The sequence below is a fragment of the Heterodontus francisci genome, chromosome 4, assembly GCF_036365525.1.
Source record: "Heterodontus francisci isolate sHetFra1 chromosome 4, sHetFra1.hap1, whole genome shotgun sequence".
In the NCBI taxonomy this organism is placed as follows: Eukaryota; Metazoa; Chordata; class Chondrichthyes; order Heterodontiformes; family Heterodontidae; genus Heterodontus; species Heterodontus francisci.
Window position 1 is genome coordinate 105,404,453 of NC_090374.1, and position 15,489 is coordinate 105,419,941.

Sequence of the window (15,489 nt, forward strand, 5' to 3'; positions counted from 1 at the left end):
CCTTTTTACAACCCTATCGAAGCTTTTTCAATCAGTTTTTATGTCTCGCCTATTCTCCTTTCTGTCTCTTAATCAATTTCTTTGTCATCCTTTAGCGAGTTCTAAAATCCTCCTAATCTTCATGTTTACTATTCTTTTTGACAACATTATAAGGCTCTTCCTTTAATCTAATACTACCTTAAATTTCTCTTATTAGCCATAGTTGGACCACTTTTCCTATAAAGTTTTTATTACTAAATAGAATGTATATTCATTGTGAATTATGAATTAATGAACAATCTCAGGAGAGCATGACGCAAAGATAGAATACATTGAGAGGGAAAGTCGGAGCAGATGGAAGAAAGCTACTCTCAGTTATAATGTAACCTCATAGCAATGGCTTTCAGGATATCAAATATCATGTACACCAATATACCTTTATACACCTAGGCGAGAGTAAGAAATTTCTCAGTTGCTGCTGAGCTGCTGTCTCATTTGCTGCCATAGTTTCTCCGGGTGATGATTTTGGGCATGTAACACATTCAACCAAATATGGATGAATGTATTATAATTACCAATTGTTATGACCAGGTGAGGAGGAGTCACAAGGCTCCCCTCTTGTCCTTCCTCTGATTTGACCACAACAGGAGACATGTGGGTTGGAATTTTACACCCCCCCCAAATGAGTGGGCTGTTGGCGGGGGGGCCTAAAATTGAGAAGGAGGTGGGGGTGGCCGTTCCCGACACCCTTCTGCCCCCGTTGCAAATTTATATGGGGTGGCAGCGATGAGAAATGGCCTGCCCGTCCCAGGCCAATCTAGGCCCTTAAGTAGCCAATTAACTGGCACTTAAGGGCCTCCTCCTGCTACCATGGGTATTTTATCCTTGGCTGATGGGCAGCTGAGGCCTCAAAACGCCCACCTGGTGAAACCAGGGGGCCTTCTTGCGGGCTGGGGGGGCGCCTACTGATCGGACATCCTGTGCCTCACAGAGGACCAACCCGAAGCCTAAACCACCCCCAATGCACAACTTGGCAGTTGTCACTGTATCATTGATTTCCAATGCCTCCGGTAAATACCTTTGAGGATTCGGACTGGTAGGATATTTGCACTAGCGCTGGTGTCAGTCTTGACCCTGAGAGTACGTTTGCCAGCTTTCTTTGGGCACATGATGTTAATAGTGGCAAAAGCCTCCAGTTGTTTGACTTCATCAGCATGGTGTGTCAGGTTCACAATGTGGAATGCTTGCTCGTCTTCTGATTGAGAACTGCTTCTCTCTGAGTCTGGTCTCAGGTCTGTTTCACTGTGGACTTCATGTATCGGCTTGCGTTTACGCTGGTCTCTGGCGCTTTCCCTGCTGCTGTCGCCCTATTTTCTGTTTACTTGTATTCTACAGTGACTTCTGGCTGCGTCTTTGGAGCCAGAATTCTTGCATTGGCGGGCCCAGTGTCCTTTTGCACGCATGCCTTAGACAGGTCTCGAAATGCAGGACAACGTTGCTGTGAGTGGGACCAACTACACTTATCACACAGCTTCCTTGCTCTTTTTGACCTGGTTATGGTGCTGATACTGTTGGCTGCACCTTGTCCTTGCAGATGCTGTTGTCCAGCTACAATGGCATCATATTTCCTGCCATCTTCCAGCAGTGCATCAATGCTGTGGCCTTTCTTTTTCCCCAAGAGGTCCTTCTGAAATGCTTCAATGGGTGTTGATACGATACCAGCTCCATTATTTGATCTGATAGCTCAGCTTCTGATGAGTTGCATTTAATTTGTTGCCCTTACTATGACATCTACTGATTCCTGTGGTTGTTGCCTGTAGGAGATCAATTCCAGGTGGTAAATTCTAAAATTCAGTCTTAATCTGAGCTGATCTTCTAGCACTTTCCATATCTTTGCAGGATCTTTCTGGTCTTCTTCAGATATGCCTGAGGTATTAATTTTGTGTAATCCCTCATTTCCAATTGCTATCATTATTTTTACAGTCTGTTTTTCTGGTTCTGTAATCACTTGGTTGGTGAGGCATGACTGCATTCTCTGTTTGAAAAGCTGGAACTCGGATATGATATCCACAGCTTTCCAGCTCATGCTGGGAAATTTGGTATCCATCTTCCTGCTATTCTTTTGTTTAAAAATTGCTTTAAGACTTGGTTCTGTGACTCTATACTGCTTTCCCTTTAAAAATAAACTCTCTTGGCTACTTTGATTGACAGGAACAGATGTTTGTTCAGTGGACTCATTGGTGCTCGTTTGGTTATTTAGCTTCTAGCACTCTAGTCAGTTTGTTTATGCAGTTGTGCAATAGGCATTTAAGTGCTTTTTTCTATCTGCTAGAGTTTGTTTATACAACTGTTCAATAGGCAATTCTTCATGCCTGAGTGGTTTTATGGGTTCTTTTTAAACTTTGGCTGAGTGAATGAAAGCTCTCCACACTTGAGTGGTTTTATGAGTTTTTTTTAACTCTGGCTGAGTGAATGAAAGCTTTTCATGCTTGAGTGGTTTGATAATTTTTTAAGCTTTAGCTGTGAGCTGTGTGAATGGAGGATTCCCGCACTTTTTGCTGTTGTGCCTCCTGTAATGGTGCGGACCTCGATCAGCCTGGGGGAGCCTTTGAAAACAATCGATCAGCCTGAGATAGGGATTGGGTTTTCCCTGTTTTTTTTTTTACTGAGCCTTTAAAAAAATCAACTTTGCAAGCACCTCAAAGCATTTTTTTTAACGGGGATTCCTGGACTGTCAGGACAATGACTCACCCAATTGCAGTGATTGATTTGCAGCCTGTTGCTCAGCACTCCATCTTCTACAGTTTGAGGTAAGTGTTTTCTTCTTTCCCTGTTTGGGCCAGTATTTTTTTTTTTAACTTTCTCTCTTTTAGCTGTAGGAAGGTAATTTTTAAAGCTGTTTTCCCTGTGGTCTTCAATTTAGACGTTGTCTTCTCACCATCGCTGCCACCATTTAATGAAGAGCTCCCACCATGTAATGAATTCTTTTTATGTTGTCTGATGCAACACAAATGAGATGCGTGGAGTCCAGTTGCTTGAAGATCTCAAACAGGTTTATGAACCGCTAACAGGTATATACATTGCAGAGCTAATTATTTAGAGAACCTTCCTTTGCGTGTTACAGTTATAGAGTGATTCTGGCTCTGAGTCATGACTGCATCCTGTCACCTAGTTCATTAGCATACTAAGATCTTAAAGGGTTATCACTCTTAAAGGCAATCATACAACAGTGTCCATAAACTAATTCAAAGGGACTAAAACCAGTGGACTCATTGGGTGAGGCCCTGGTGGCAAAATCCTGGAACTCCCTTCCTAATAGCACTGTGGGTGCTACCCCACATGGACTTCAGCGGTCAAGAAGGCGTCTCACTACCACCTTCTCTTGGGCAATTAGGGATGGGCAATAAATGCTGCCCAGCCAGCGATGCCCTCATCCCCATAAAAAATGAATTAAAAAAAATTCCAGCCCTTTGTCCCAGTCATGGGGGTACTCATAGCAGTATGACCTGATCATTGTCTTTAGGCTCTGATGGTAGCGGTCCAAAGCCCCTTGTAAATGTGGGTGGTAGGCTGAGGTCTTTAGCTGAGTAATGCCCAGATTATCCATGACTTTTTCTGGAAGACTTCAGACTTGAAATTTGTGCCCTGATCTGACTGTATCTCAGCAGGCAGCCCATATCTGGAAAAGAATTGGGTTAGCCCCTCCACCACTACTTTGGCGGAGATAGTTCTTAGGGGAATGGCCTCTGGGAATCAGGTAGCCACATCCATAATGATGAGAAGATACTGGTAGCTCCCTTTGGTTTTTAGCAGAGGTCCCACACAATCCACCAGCACTCTACTGAAGGGTTCCCCAAAAGCTGCTATGGGAATTAGGGGTGCAGGCTTTATTGCAGGTTGTGGCTTCCCCACAACCTGGCATGTATGGCAAGTTTTACAGAACTCCACCACATCTTTGTGGAGTTTTGGCAAAACAAATTGCTGACTTATGTGTGCTTGGTTTTCCCGTACACCGATATGTCCAGCCATTGGAAGATCGTGGGCTATTCTTAGTATTTCCTTATGGTACCTCGGCGGCACCGCTATCTGGTGCACCACTGTCCACTCTTCATCCGCAAGTCTGTGAGGAGGTCTCCACTTCCACATCAGCACTCTCATTCTTTAAATAGTAACACTCTGGGACTCCGTCTGCTTCAGCTTTGGTTTGGGCAGTCTGTGCTAACCCTCTTAATACTGGATCGGTTTGCTGAGACTCGACTAAGGAAAATCGGTTTAACCCATCCTTTGGGTCCTCTAATTTCCCAAAGAAGTTTTCAGATAACCAGATTGTAGGACTGTAGGCCCATCTGTCTGCAGTGCCAGTTCAGCCTCCTCTGATGGAGCTTGTTTGGCCATAGAAAGCATCACCACAATCAGGGAAAATGCTGGGGACCTTCTTCTGTAACTGCACTGTCTCTCTGACCTCTTTCGGTCTCTCAAAAACTACAAGGGAAGCTACCACCATTTCCCCTGCCAGATCATAACCCAGGAGCAAGTCGACCCCATCCACCGATAGACTAGGGTCAATCCCCACGGTTACCAGTCCTGAAGCAAGGTCACCCTCCAGGTGCACCGGGTATAAAGGAATGGGCATATACTGCCTTTCGATACCATTCAATAACACCCTCGCATTCAATGCACTCTCTGGGGGAAAGGTCTTGCTTTTTCCCAGCAGAAGGGATTTGATGACGACATATCCCTAAGTATGACTGTGGGCTTGCTTGCCTCACTCGAGGGGTATGGGTTACTTTTCCTTGGGACATAAAATCCTGGTAACTTTCAGGGATTTGGTTAAGGTTTCCCGTACTCACAGTAGTAGGTTTACTGGGTTTTACTGCTGCAGTTAAAGCCACAGCTTGCTCTGCTGTGCTTTCCATCAGGGCCCCTTTTCCTGCACTGGTCTGGTGTACCCTGATTAATCCTACAAGTTTTTCCCGTAACTTCCAGCAGTCAGCTCGAAGGTGACCTGCCTTGTTACAATGGAAACACACAGCTCTTCGGGTGTCACTGCTGTCCTCAGCATCATCCTTTTTGGCCTGAGGAGGGCCCCCTGTGTATCCAGCTTTCCCTTTCCCATAGCTGTTCAAGTTCCTATCACCCTCCCATCTTTTATCCTTTTCGGGTTTGTGGGGGTGACTAGGGAAGGGTTTTCCTTGGGGTAAGGGCTTGTGTACAAACGTAAATTCATCAGCCATAACTGCGGGCTGCCTGGCTCATGGAACCTTTTGTTTCTTTATGTGTGTTTTATTGGGAAGGGGAAGCGAGTTTTTGAACTCCTCGAGAAGGATCACGTCTCTGAGGTTTTCTTTCAGATGTGGGCTGCAGCTTGAGTGCCCGTATCCACTGGTCAAAAGCAAGCTGCTTAACTCTTTCAAACTTGAGGTAAGTTTGTTCAGGCTGCTTTCAGAGGGTTTGGAATTTTTGGTGGTACATATCTGGTGTTAGCTCATATGCACCCAGGATAGCATTTTTAGTCATCTCTTAATCTGATGAACTCTCATCTGGCAACAATGAATAAACCTCATGTGCTTTTCCTGTTAGTTTGCTTTGAAATAACAGAGTCTAGCTGTCAGCCAGCCATTTCAACTGTTTTGAAAGCTTTTCAAACGTGACGTAAAATGGAAGCATATCCCCCTCATTGAACTTTGTTATCAACTGGGAGAACTTTAAGAGCTCAGCACTCGGTCCTGACCTACGGGTAGCTCCCTCACTAGCCATGCCTTCGTTCGGTGCATTAGGTCTTCCCCGAGTTAATTTGAGCTGTCTTAATTCCCTTTGGAAACTTGCTCTTTTCCCCTTTCTTCACTTTCTTTTTCCCTTTCTTTTTCACTTTCCTGACATTCTCCCTGCTCTTTCTCTCTCTGGAATTCTAATTCTAATCTCCTCTGTCCTAGTTGTATCTTAGCTACCATTATCCTGTCTTTTCTGATTCTAAGCCTGTCTCCTGTTGTTCAGTTTCAAGTGCAAAATGGTTGACCACAAGTTTTAGGATTTGGGGTTTCCTAGCCTTTGGACAGATAATAATCCCTAACTGCCCAGTTACATTCCTCAGCTCTTCAATAGATAGGGCATTTTACTTGTCGCAAGTTACTTCACTCTGGCTTAGCAAGGTACTGGCCTCAAATGTGGACATGTTAGTACTGTAGCAACAAAAACACAAGAAAACCTGTACTGAAGTTTTAAAAGTTTTGATAGTGATCAATTTGGTTTTCCACTTCCAATTTCTCATTTGTCATTGGGTTATGACCATAGACTCGAGCCCCCAAAATTCTGTTACGATAGGGCAAGCCATTGTTTTGGATACAGGCTTGGAATGTGCAAGGTTTTCAAATGCAAATTGTGGCGGTCATTTTTAGCTATGGCAAAGTCTTTGTAAAAGTTGTCTGTAATATTCCATCCTTCTTTTTTAAGTTTAATGTAAGTTTCCAACCGATTAATTAAATATCCTCATTTGGCATAGCATGTTTTCTTGACACAATTGATCATGAGAATATTTCATTCAATTTATTCTTGTTCACTTGTGCGTGAACAAAGCTGGGTATTGACAGCAGAGCGTGAGGTTTTAAACGGTAAGTCCCTGAGAGAAGAGAATTAAATCAATCACGAGGCAATCAAGTTAAGTCCATGGCTTCAGAAATACTGTCAATTTTTAAAAAATAGTGCTGGTACTGGTCAGTTGTCTCAGAGGCTGTCAGACATTCTACGAGGTAACAGGTTTTCAGCCTTTTTTCTGGTCACTTCCCAAAATTATTTGCTTATCCTGAAACCTGGCTTGGAACAGGGGTGACCTCAGGTGGCAGGCTAAGTTGTTGCAGCTACATTGTCTGCTAACTAATTTCCTTAAAACTTTATAGCTAAAAGTATGTATTCATATTCTAAAAATGTTTTCTTTGGCTTTGTTCAGTTGGCAGAGGAAGAAAGTATAAAGAATAAGACTTTAGCCATGATGAATTCCTTCAATTTAACTAATTCGACCTCTGAAAGAATTCCTCTAATAGATCCTGCAGATTTTCCCAGAGGGCCTTGCTGGGAGACAGGTGTTGGAATGGTAAATCACCTGAATCTATATGGTAGAAGTGGATTTTGAGATGTTTTATTTTCTAGTATTCATGTGTTTCTCACATCTGTGGTACAAGACACATTCTTGTATCACATAGGCTTCACTACATTCCAATGTAGAATAATGTATATAGCTCACATTTGTTTTGATCAATTTAAGCTGTGTTAATAGGGAAAAAGTGATATACTGTCTGTTTCAATCATAATTTTGTTTTGATATATGTTACTGTGAAATTAACACTTAAGATTATTGAAATATCTGATCATTGCATTCTTTGCTGAATAATGAAACTTTTTGTTAATTGCTATTTACAGGAATTTACAAAGCTTACTGTTTCTGACATTCTCGTAACTTATGGTAGTATATTGGTTGGGGATTTTCTACGTGCTGTGTTTGTCAGATTTATTAACTACTGCTGGTGCTGGGATCTGGAGTATGGATTTGTAAGTATATTTTATCAAAAGAAATGTGTTGAATGCATTAATGATCACTATCACTATCATTGTATGTTTCATTAGTTAATAGTATGTGTCACTAGGACACCTCTTGTGCTGTTGCTTCACTTCTATTAACCTTGCTACTTTTACCCATAACATTTTAGCCTTCTTACACTGAGTTTGACATCAGTGGAAACGTTCTAGGACTTATCTTCAATCAAGGAATGATATGGTAAGGAAGCTTTTTGTTACAACTTTATGATTCATCATATTTTCCTATTACAGTAGAGCTCTCTAATCTTGCTCAAGGGGACCACCAAATATGTCCTATAAACAAGTGAGGTAGGGTAAAAACCAAACCCAAATATTAATATAAACAGGTGAAAGCATTTATAGTTGAGTAACCATTTTATGTTTGGGATGTATCCATTGCTTCTTTTGTGATTTACTTGTGCAAGGGTAATCAACCAGTTAATTGACACAGAAAGTATTCAGAGACCATGGGTGAAATCTTGTGCCCTTTAAAAAATAATCGCAAGTCAGGACCATTTCTGGGTCCCAACCTCCTCCACTGGCTGTCAGGGTGGCCGGCTGGGAGATCTTCCCAGAGGCAGCCAATTACGAGGTTGCCTCCAGGCCCATGGTTGGCGGGTTCCTGAGGCTGCAGGCCCAACCAAAGGGCCTGCAATAATATAAAAGCAAAATACTCCAGATGCTGGAAATCTGAAATAAAAACAAGAAATGCTGAAAATACTTAGCAGGTCTGGCAGCATCTGTGGAGGAAGAAGCAGAGTTAACATTTCAGGCCTGCAGCCTTGGAAGGATGGCAGCCCCACCACCAGAGGTGGGTGCTGCAGCAGGATGGGGACTGCAAGGGAAACCCCTCCATAGGATGGCCGGCAGCAGTAGCTGTGGCCTACTGATGGGGCAATAATAGGAGGCCTCGCGGGCCCCCCAGCCCAGCCACAGGCAAGCCGCCTCCAGACACCTGCCTGGCTTGGCCCTCAATGGGGGACCCGTCCTGGTGGTGACCCCAATCAGTGCACAAATGGGCAGCTAATTATGCAGATTAGCTACCCGTCACTGCCGTGTGGGTAGCCTCTGCCGTTGATGACCTGCCTCCAGGAAGATCGCCTGGAGCACGGAACAAGTTGGCCCACTCACCTCACACCACGTTTTGTGAATTTCCTCCCAGTCCTGCCTTCAAGCCAACCCTCATGGGACCAGGAAGATTCTGCCCACATATCTGATTACGATGGCTGAGGAAGATCATATGATGAACTGTGGTACAATACATTTGATTTGTTTTAAACAGGACTGCCCTTTATTCAGCCAATTAGGGATGCAGCACAAGGTTACTTTAACCATATTTTCCTCCCATCAAAATGAGAGTTCTCAAATGTACATGGACCAGGAACAGTTATTTGCCAATTTCTGTTCTATTTTCAAGTCACCTCTTAATATCCTTCCATTTTTACATGTAATGCACAGGTGCCTCAGTTTTATATCCACGTACTGTCTATATAAAAGATCTGAAATGTCTTGGGCTGAATTCTTGCTTTGGGGTGGAAAACAGAAGTCAGGTCTGTTTCTGGGTCCCAAATCCTCCTCGGGGGCGGGGCGGGGGGGCTGGTGGTGGCAGGTAGTAGATTAAATTCATTATTTTCTGGGGCAACCTCTTAATTGGATTGGAGTTGGATTTGGCGGCCAATTCGAGGCCGTGGGGCTAGTAGTAGAGTCGGGTCAGATGAAGTGTGGGCCCAATTTAAACTCCCCATGACAGCCATTACTGTGGCTGCCATTTGAATCTGGAGGAAGCAAGCAGAAGAGTTTATGAGAGCCACGGAGTGGACTGCTGTGTGAAATTATGTCAATGGAAAGCTGGAGGCCTGACTCCCAGGGCAGGGCAGCCCCCCAGTCTCTGATAACAACCTAGAGGTGATTCTTGAAGCCAAGAGGGAGAGGAGGGAGGTTCACTTCCTGGAGGGTGGCAGGAGGAGGCCAACCCACTCAAACTAAACAGGCCTGGGCTGAAACAGCTGCCAATGTCAACAGGAGAAGTGTAATCAGAATAATCTGGATTCCGTGTTGTAAAACATTCAATGAACTCATACATTCTGGCAAGGTGAGTGCAACCCCTAAACCCTCAAGGCAGACCTCTGGGCTTGCACCCTCCAGCAGACACACCACTTGAGGAACCTTAGGGTGCATGCTGCACCTAAACATGGGAGGGATGTGCGCCCAGGGCACTTACTGAGCCCTCAGAATTGTTTTATTTTTATTTAGAGATACAGCACTGAAACAGGCCCTTCAGCCCACCGAGTCTGTGCCGACCAAGAACCACCCATTTATACTAACCCTACAGTAATCCCATGTTCCCTACCACCTACCTACACTAGGGGCAATTTACAATTGCCAATTTACCTATCAACCTGCAAGTCTTTGGCAGTGGGAGGAAACCGGAGCACCCGGCAAAAACCCACACGGTCACAGGGAGAACTTGCAAACTCCACACAGGCAGTACCCAGAATTGAACCCGGGTCCCTGGAGCTGTGAGGCTGCGGTGCTAACCACTGCGCCACTGTGCCGCCCATGCTGCTGAGAACCTGTCACCACTGATACATGCAGCTTCTAATGGATGGGGCGGATACCATTGGCTATATCTCACACTCTTTCCTTGCAGGAGAAACAGGCACATAATGTCCAGGAAACGGTGATGATAGGTGGTGGTGTTCCATACTACCAAAGGATAACTCCAATGCAGGAAAGAGCAATGGAGATAGCCAGGATCCCCGATGAGGGTGAAGTCAGGCCAGGCAAGTTGGGAAGCCCTGGTGCAGATGGTGATTACAGAGGGCAAAGTGCTCATTAAGTGAGTGCAGTGTACAACTCCCAGTGCAGTTGCATGCCAAGTACTGATTTGCATTGGGTAGCCTCAGCACTTCATTGGCTTCAACTCTCCTCAGCTGGTTCTCATGATCTCTTGTATTTCCCACAGGTGCAGGCATCCACCGATGACTGCTCTCCCTCCCCCTCCCCCTCCATGGCCCCAGAGGAACCTCACAAGACCAAGGAAGCACCGTCACACCTGACAAGTGCACCATCCACCAGCACACATACTTTCACCTCAGTGGGTCTGACATGCATTTAGATAGGGTGGCATGGCACAAGTGTGCAGGAGGAGGTGTCAGAGGCCGAGGCAGAGGCAGCTGTGGGCAGTTCCTCTAGGAGGAGGGAGGGCAGACACAGTCCTGCTCAGCTTGGCACAGGTGCAAGACCTCAGGAATCTCAAGAAAGAAGGCTATACTGGGAACAGCAGGAGATGGACTTCCATATGTCAGAGTTCCCCGAGGCAGTGCGGAGTCATGGGCTGAGGATGGAGGAGACAATATAGCTCATGTGTGCCGCCATGGTTCAGGGCTATGAGCGCATGATCTCCTCCATGTAGTGAGTGGCCATCATTATGGAGAGCCATATGTGGCATCACTTTGAATGGATGCAGGAGCAGCGCACGGCATGCACAAGATGCATACCGCACTGTGAAGTCTGGAGCTGTCAGTAGCGCTGGTGGCACAAAGATGTTTGGAGTGGATGGCAGTTGTTGTGCCCCAGCTGATGTCCCCCTCCAGTTGTCCAGAGCACCAGACAAAGGCTGAGAATGTCACGGAGGAGGATAAGTGTGGCACCCCTCACGGAGTGCTTTCATCATCCTCGGCCTCCTTGGCTCCTCTGACTATGGGAGCTTCAGTGCAGCAGGGACAAGTGACGGAGGCTGCCACTGCAGTGGTGCAGTTGCAGCAGGTTCTGGAGATGCCACTGCCATGGACACCTCTACTGCGAGGATGACAGCCACTACATCTCAGCCCAGGCAGCGCCCAGTGAGCAGGCTGCCTCCACCTCCTCTGAGGCCACAAGGTGGGACCCGTATATGAGAGGCTGAGCGCTGAGGTCACTGTGTCGCATGGAGAACTGAGTGGGTCACTGGGATGTCTTCACAAACAGTTGACTGCCCTGGAACCCTTGTCCTTCTCCCGTTCCCCTACTGTCCCCACACCTACCTTGGGCCAGGACGGTCTCCTACGAACCACCCTATTTTAATGGCTGGGCAGCTGCTTTTCGCTAATTTTTCAGCTGTTCTGGTTGAGAAATCGGCCAGTGACATGTTGATGAGGCCCAGCTATTAAAATCAGCGGTGCCTCTTTCAGCTGTTCCCAGAATTTTTTGTGTTCTATTCTGGGAACAGTCATTCATTAGGCCACTTTCTTGCCCAGGAGTTAAAATTTCAGCCTCCGCCCCATTAACTCTCTCTGTGCATTTTGTTATCAGCACATTTTGTGGTTATTCTCACAGCCTAAATTTTTAAATACATATCTTTGCCATAAAATTGAACTAATTTTCTCCTGATCAGTTCACTAGGCAAGAGCAGAGTTGTCTCTGTCTATTTCCCTATCCCACGCACCATTGGTTCGGCCTTCTGAGCTCTGAGCTTGTAACTTCATGTTCTCTTAATCTCATGGATGCATTATCAAATAATTCTGACATTTTTAAGAACTCAGTTACATATCATTTCCATCATGAATGTCTTATGCAATGTCAAATATAGAAACCAGTTGGACATATCAGTTTATTTTGTATCCTTGTCTGCCTTCCCATTTTATGACTAAATGAAGAGAAAACACTTGTGCTGTTTACAGAAGCTATTAATTCACAAAAGTTTTGTCTCAATGGAGTTGAGCTGGATAGAAATAAATTAGTTAAATATGCAATGACAATATCCAATTGTGATAGAATGTTTGTTGGTTAATTATCACAAAGATTTTGCCTGCAGTATTTTTTGGTGTTCTATTATTCATATATGTCCTTGTCTTACCAATAATTACATTCTTGCTCTTTTAACTAAATTTAGATTACTTTCAGGAATTAAAATAGACTGGGTAATCTTTGTGTAGAATATTTGACATAGGACTGGAACCACCAATAACTAGTTTATTGGGATAATATTTTCTTATATAATGAATGCTTTGTAAGATCCACCAGAAGAAAAGTTGGTCTTTATCAGGAATTGTAAGAAGAAAATAATTCTGCAGAAGTAATTTTCTGCCAGTAGATGGGGTTAGCAGCTGGAAACATTTTTGAACAATTAAAAGAAGAACGAGGATGAAATAACTTTCATGATCTCAGGATGTCCCAAATCACTTTACAGCCAATTAAGTACTTTTGAAGTGTAGGGTGGAATCTTTTCCACTTAGTCCCTGATGCAACAGGAACACAAGAACCTAAATTGTGTGCCTTGCTGTTGCTCTTTCCCAGACCAAGCTAATTATCAGCCCACCTTCAGGTCTGCGACCAATCATGGAGCGCAGGCAGGATAATGTGCCTAAATAAGCAATGAAGGATCTCTATTTAAAGGAACCCCAGCAAGATTCACAATGGCAGCAATGATTGCGGCAAACAATCCAGTGTGAAGGAGCAAAGAGCTGCATTATGGATGAAAGACATGGAAAGGCCGTCCCCCAGTTTAGACTCATCCCTGGAGATGATGATTGGTGCGGTGAGGACATGAAGAGAAGTCCTCTTCCCTGAGGATGGCAGGAGGAGGCCAGCCAGCCTGCCTCACCAAACTGGTATGACAACTAGTCGCAAAGGCTGTCAGTAGCTGAAGTGTGGTGCCAAGGACCTGGATATGAAGCAGGAAAAGGTTTAATGACCTCATGAGGTGCAGCAAGCTGAGTGTCCTGCAACTCTCACCTGACAGCCATCACTCTCTCACCTCCCTAGCATTCTCCTGTACAACACTCCTCTAACTGGCACATCTTACTGCCACACATATTTCTTTCTCTCCAGTCTCCTCCTCAAATCTCCATCTTACCAGACAACACTAAAAATCACCCTCATCCTATTGCCCTTTCATGCCCATTCCTGACAGTCACCCTCCTCAAATGCTTACTCTTCATCCTCAACAATCAGTTCACTCCTTGCATTCCTAACTCTCTGCCTTTTCTCATTGCAGGAGAAAAAAGCCCAGAATTCCAGGGAGAGGCAGGGAACCAGGGATGGAGCTGCAGCCTTGGCTACCCTGACTGCAATGGAGGAGGAAGTCCTGTAGATCGGCAGGCAAAAACCTGGTGACAGCAATAAATATCACACTGGCACTTGGCACTTAACTATCACTCATGTTGAATCAATGTCACTTTTATATTAAATGTCATAATCTGCACAATGCTATCTTGGAACCCAATCTCACCTACGTTCAGCACTAACTCATGTCTTTCATTTCCCACAGGTCTATTGACAGTGCCAGTAGAGGAAATGAAGGATGAGCCTGAGTAGTCCTGAGAAGAGGACCAGTCCTCTGAGGATGCACCATCATATAACGCCTGCATGTCCCCCACCAGTGAAGATACACACACCTTGGTGGTCCAGCTTCTCAGACAGGGCGGAGAATGGTGAGGAGCACAGCGCATGTGAACAGGAGCAGGTGTTGGAGACAGCGACAGCAGTGAAGAGTCCTCGTCAGAGGGCGCAGGACACTTCATGCTCTGCTCAGCTGGACACAGATGCTCAGCCTCAGGGGTAATATACTAAATGGGTACTTGTGGAGCAGCAATGGGAAATGTGTATGCTTCTGTTAGAATTTCTAGAGGCAGTGCATATCATTGCACAGAAAATGGAGGAGTCAATCTCCAGCATGAATGCCATAATATCTTCGGCATTTGCGCTGATGACCACCTCCATTGAAAGAGTGGCCAACCTCATGGAGAATCAGATGCAGCAGGCCACCAAGTGCATGCTGGCCCACAGCAATAGTCTGCACACTCTGGCTGCCAGCTTACAAAATATCAATCAACCTTGGTGGCTGAACGCCACATTCACACGCAGCCAAGGGCTCTCTAGCTCTTGGTTAGCAGGGAAGTGAAGGAAGATGGAGAAAGGGCACATGGCAGTGGGGAGTCTTCTCAAGGCACCCTCACTTCTCTGCCCTTCTGACAGAGCTGCATACGCTGCCTCCTACCCTGATGACTGAGTTTGCCCTGCATGGATGCAGGTGGGACAGTCTTTAGTGGGGCTGTCACGGGCTCTAAAACCCAGAGGATATTGGCCACGGGCATCTCATGTGTCAGAGCAGGGAAACGAGCAGCCTGCCTCTAGCTCTGCTGAACACCACATAGAAGTAATAGAAAATATGAAGAAAAGGTCTTAGTTGTGCAAAGGGATTCACATAGGTGGTTATTACATTGTTACTGCTCCATTGATGCTCTTTATTTGAACGAACGAATGAGTTTAGGTGAACTACTTTTTGTCATGGCCTCGACTTTGTTGGATCCCCCTTTGATCCTGTTCAGTTTCATTCTGGGGAATGGAATGAGCCGCCTTGATGAGGAGGTAAGGCAGAGAATGTGATGGTTAGCTGGATGATGTAGGGAGGAGGTTTGGTGGTGTTGGGGTGTTTGTACAGAGATCATGATGGGAAGCTTGCAATGCTGCAAGCATACTTCTCAAGTGAAGCATGCCAGGATGAGGCCGTCACAAACGTCTCTGGTAGGCAATCTGTGGCTGCTGACACGAATGACACATCAGGATACTGATGCTCCTTCTCCTCCTCTGAGGATACCGGGTGATCCCCACCTTCCTCTGGTGCCAGCTCCAGTCCTCCCTGCTGTGTCATGTTGTGCAGGTACAGCAGACTACTACTGTCCTGGAGACCCTTTCTGGGGCATAATGAAGGCTGCTTGCAGATTGAGCAAGGCAGTAGAACCTCATTTTGAGTGATCTGATGGTTTGTTTAATTGTCTCCCTGCTGGTGACATGGCTCCTGTGGCTCTGTGGTAGAGTTCTTCACTGGAGCCATCAGCCAGGTCTTGAGTGGGTGGCCTTTGTCCCCTGGAGCCAATCGCTGAGGCTGTCTGGTGGTGAAAATACCTTTTTTTAAAAATTCTTTCATGGAATGTGGGCATCACGGGCAAGGCCAGTATT

General features: G+C 45.4%; 1 protein-coding gene across 1 annotated transcript in view; it reads left to right on the top strand.

Moving 5' to 3' along the window:
* LOC137368698 (transmembrane channel-like protein 2-A) overlaps window positions 1-15,489 on the top strand; it is a 109,684-nt gene that overhangs the window by 63,224 nt on the left and 30,971 nt on the right. Inside the window, exons 13-15 of the mRNA XM_068028858.1 lie at window positions 6,923-7,066; window positions 7,393-7,521; window positions 7,680-7,747. Coding sequence (XP_067884959.1) covers window positions 6,923-7,066; window positions 7,393-7,521; window positions 7,680-7,747 — 341 coding nt within the window. The remainder of the gene's footprint in view (window positions 1-6,922; window positions 7,067-7,392; window positions 7,522-7,679; window positions 7,748-15,489) is intronic.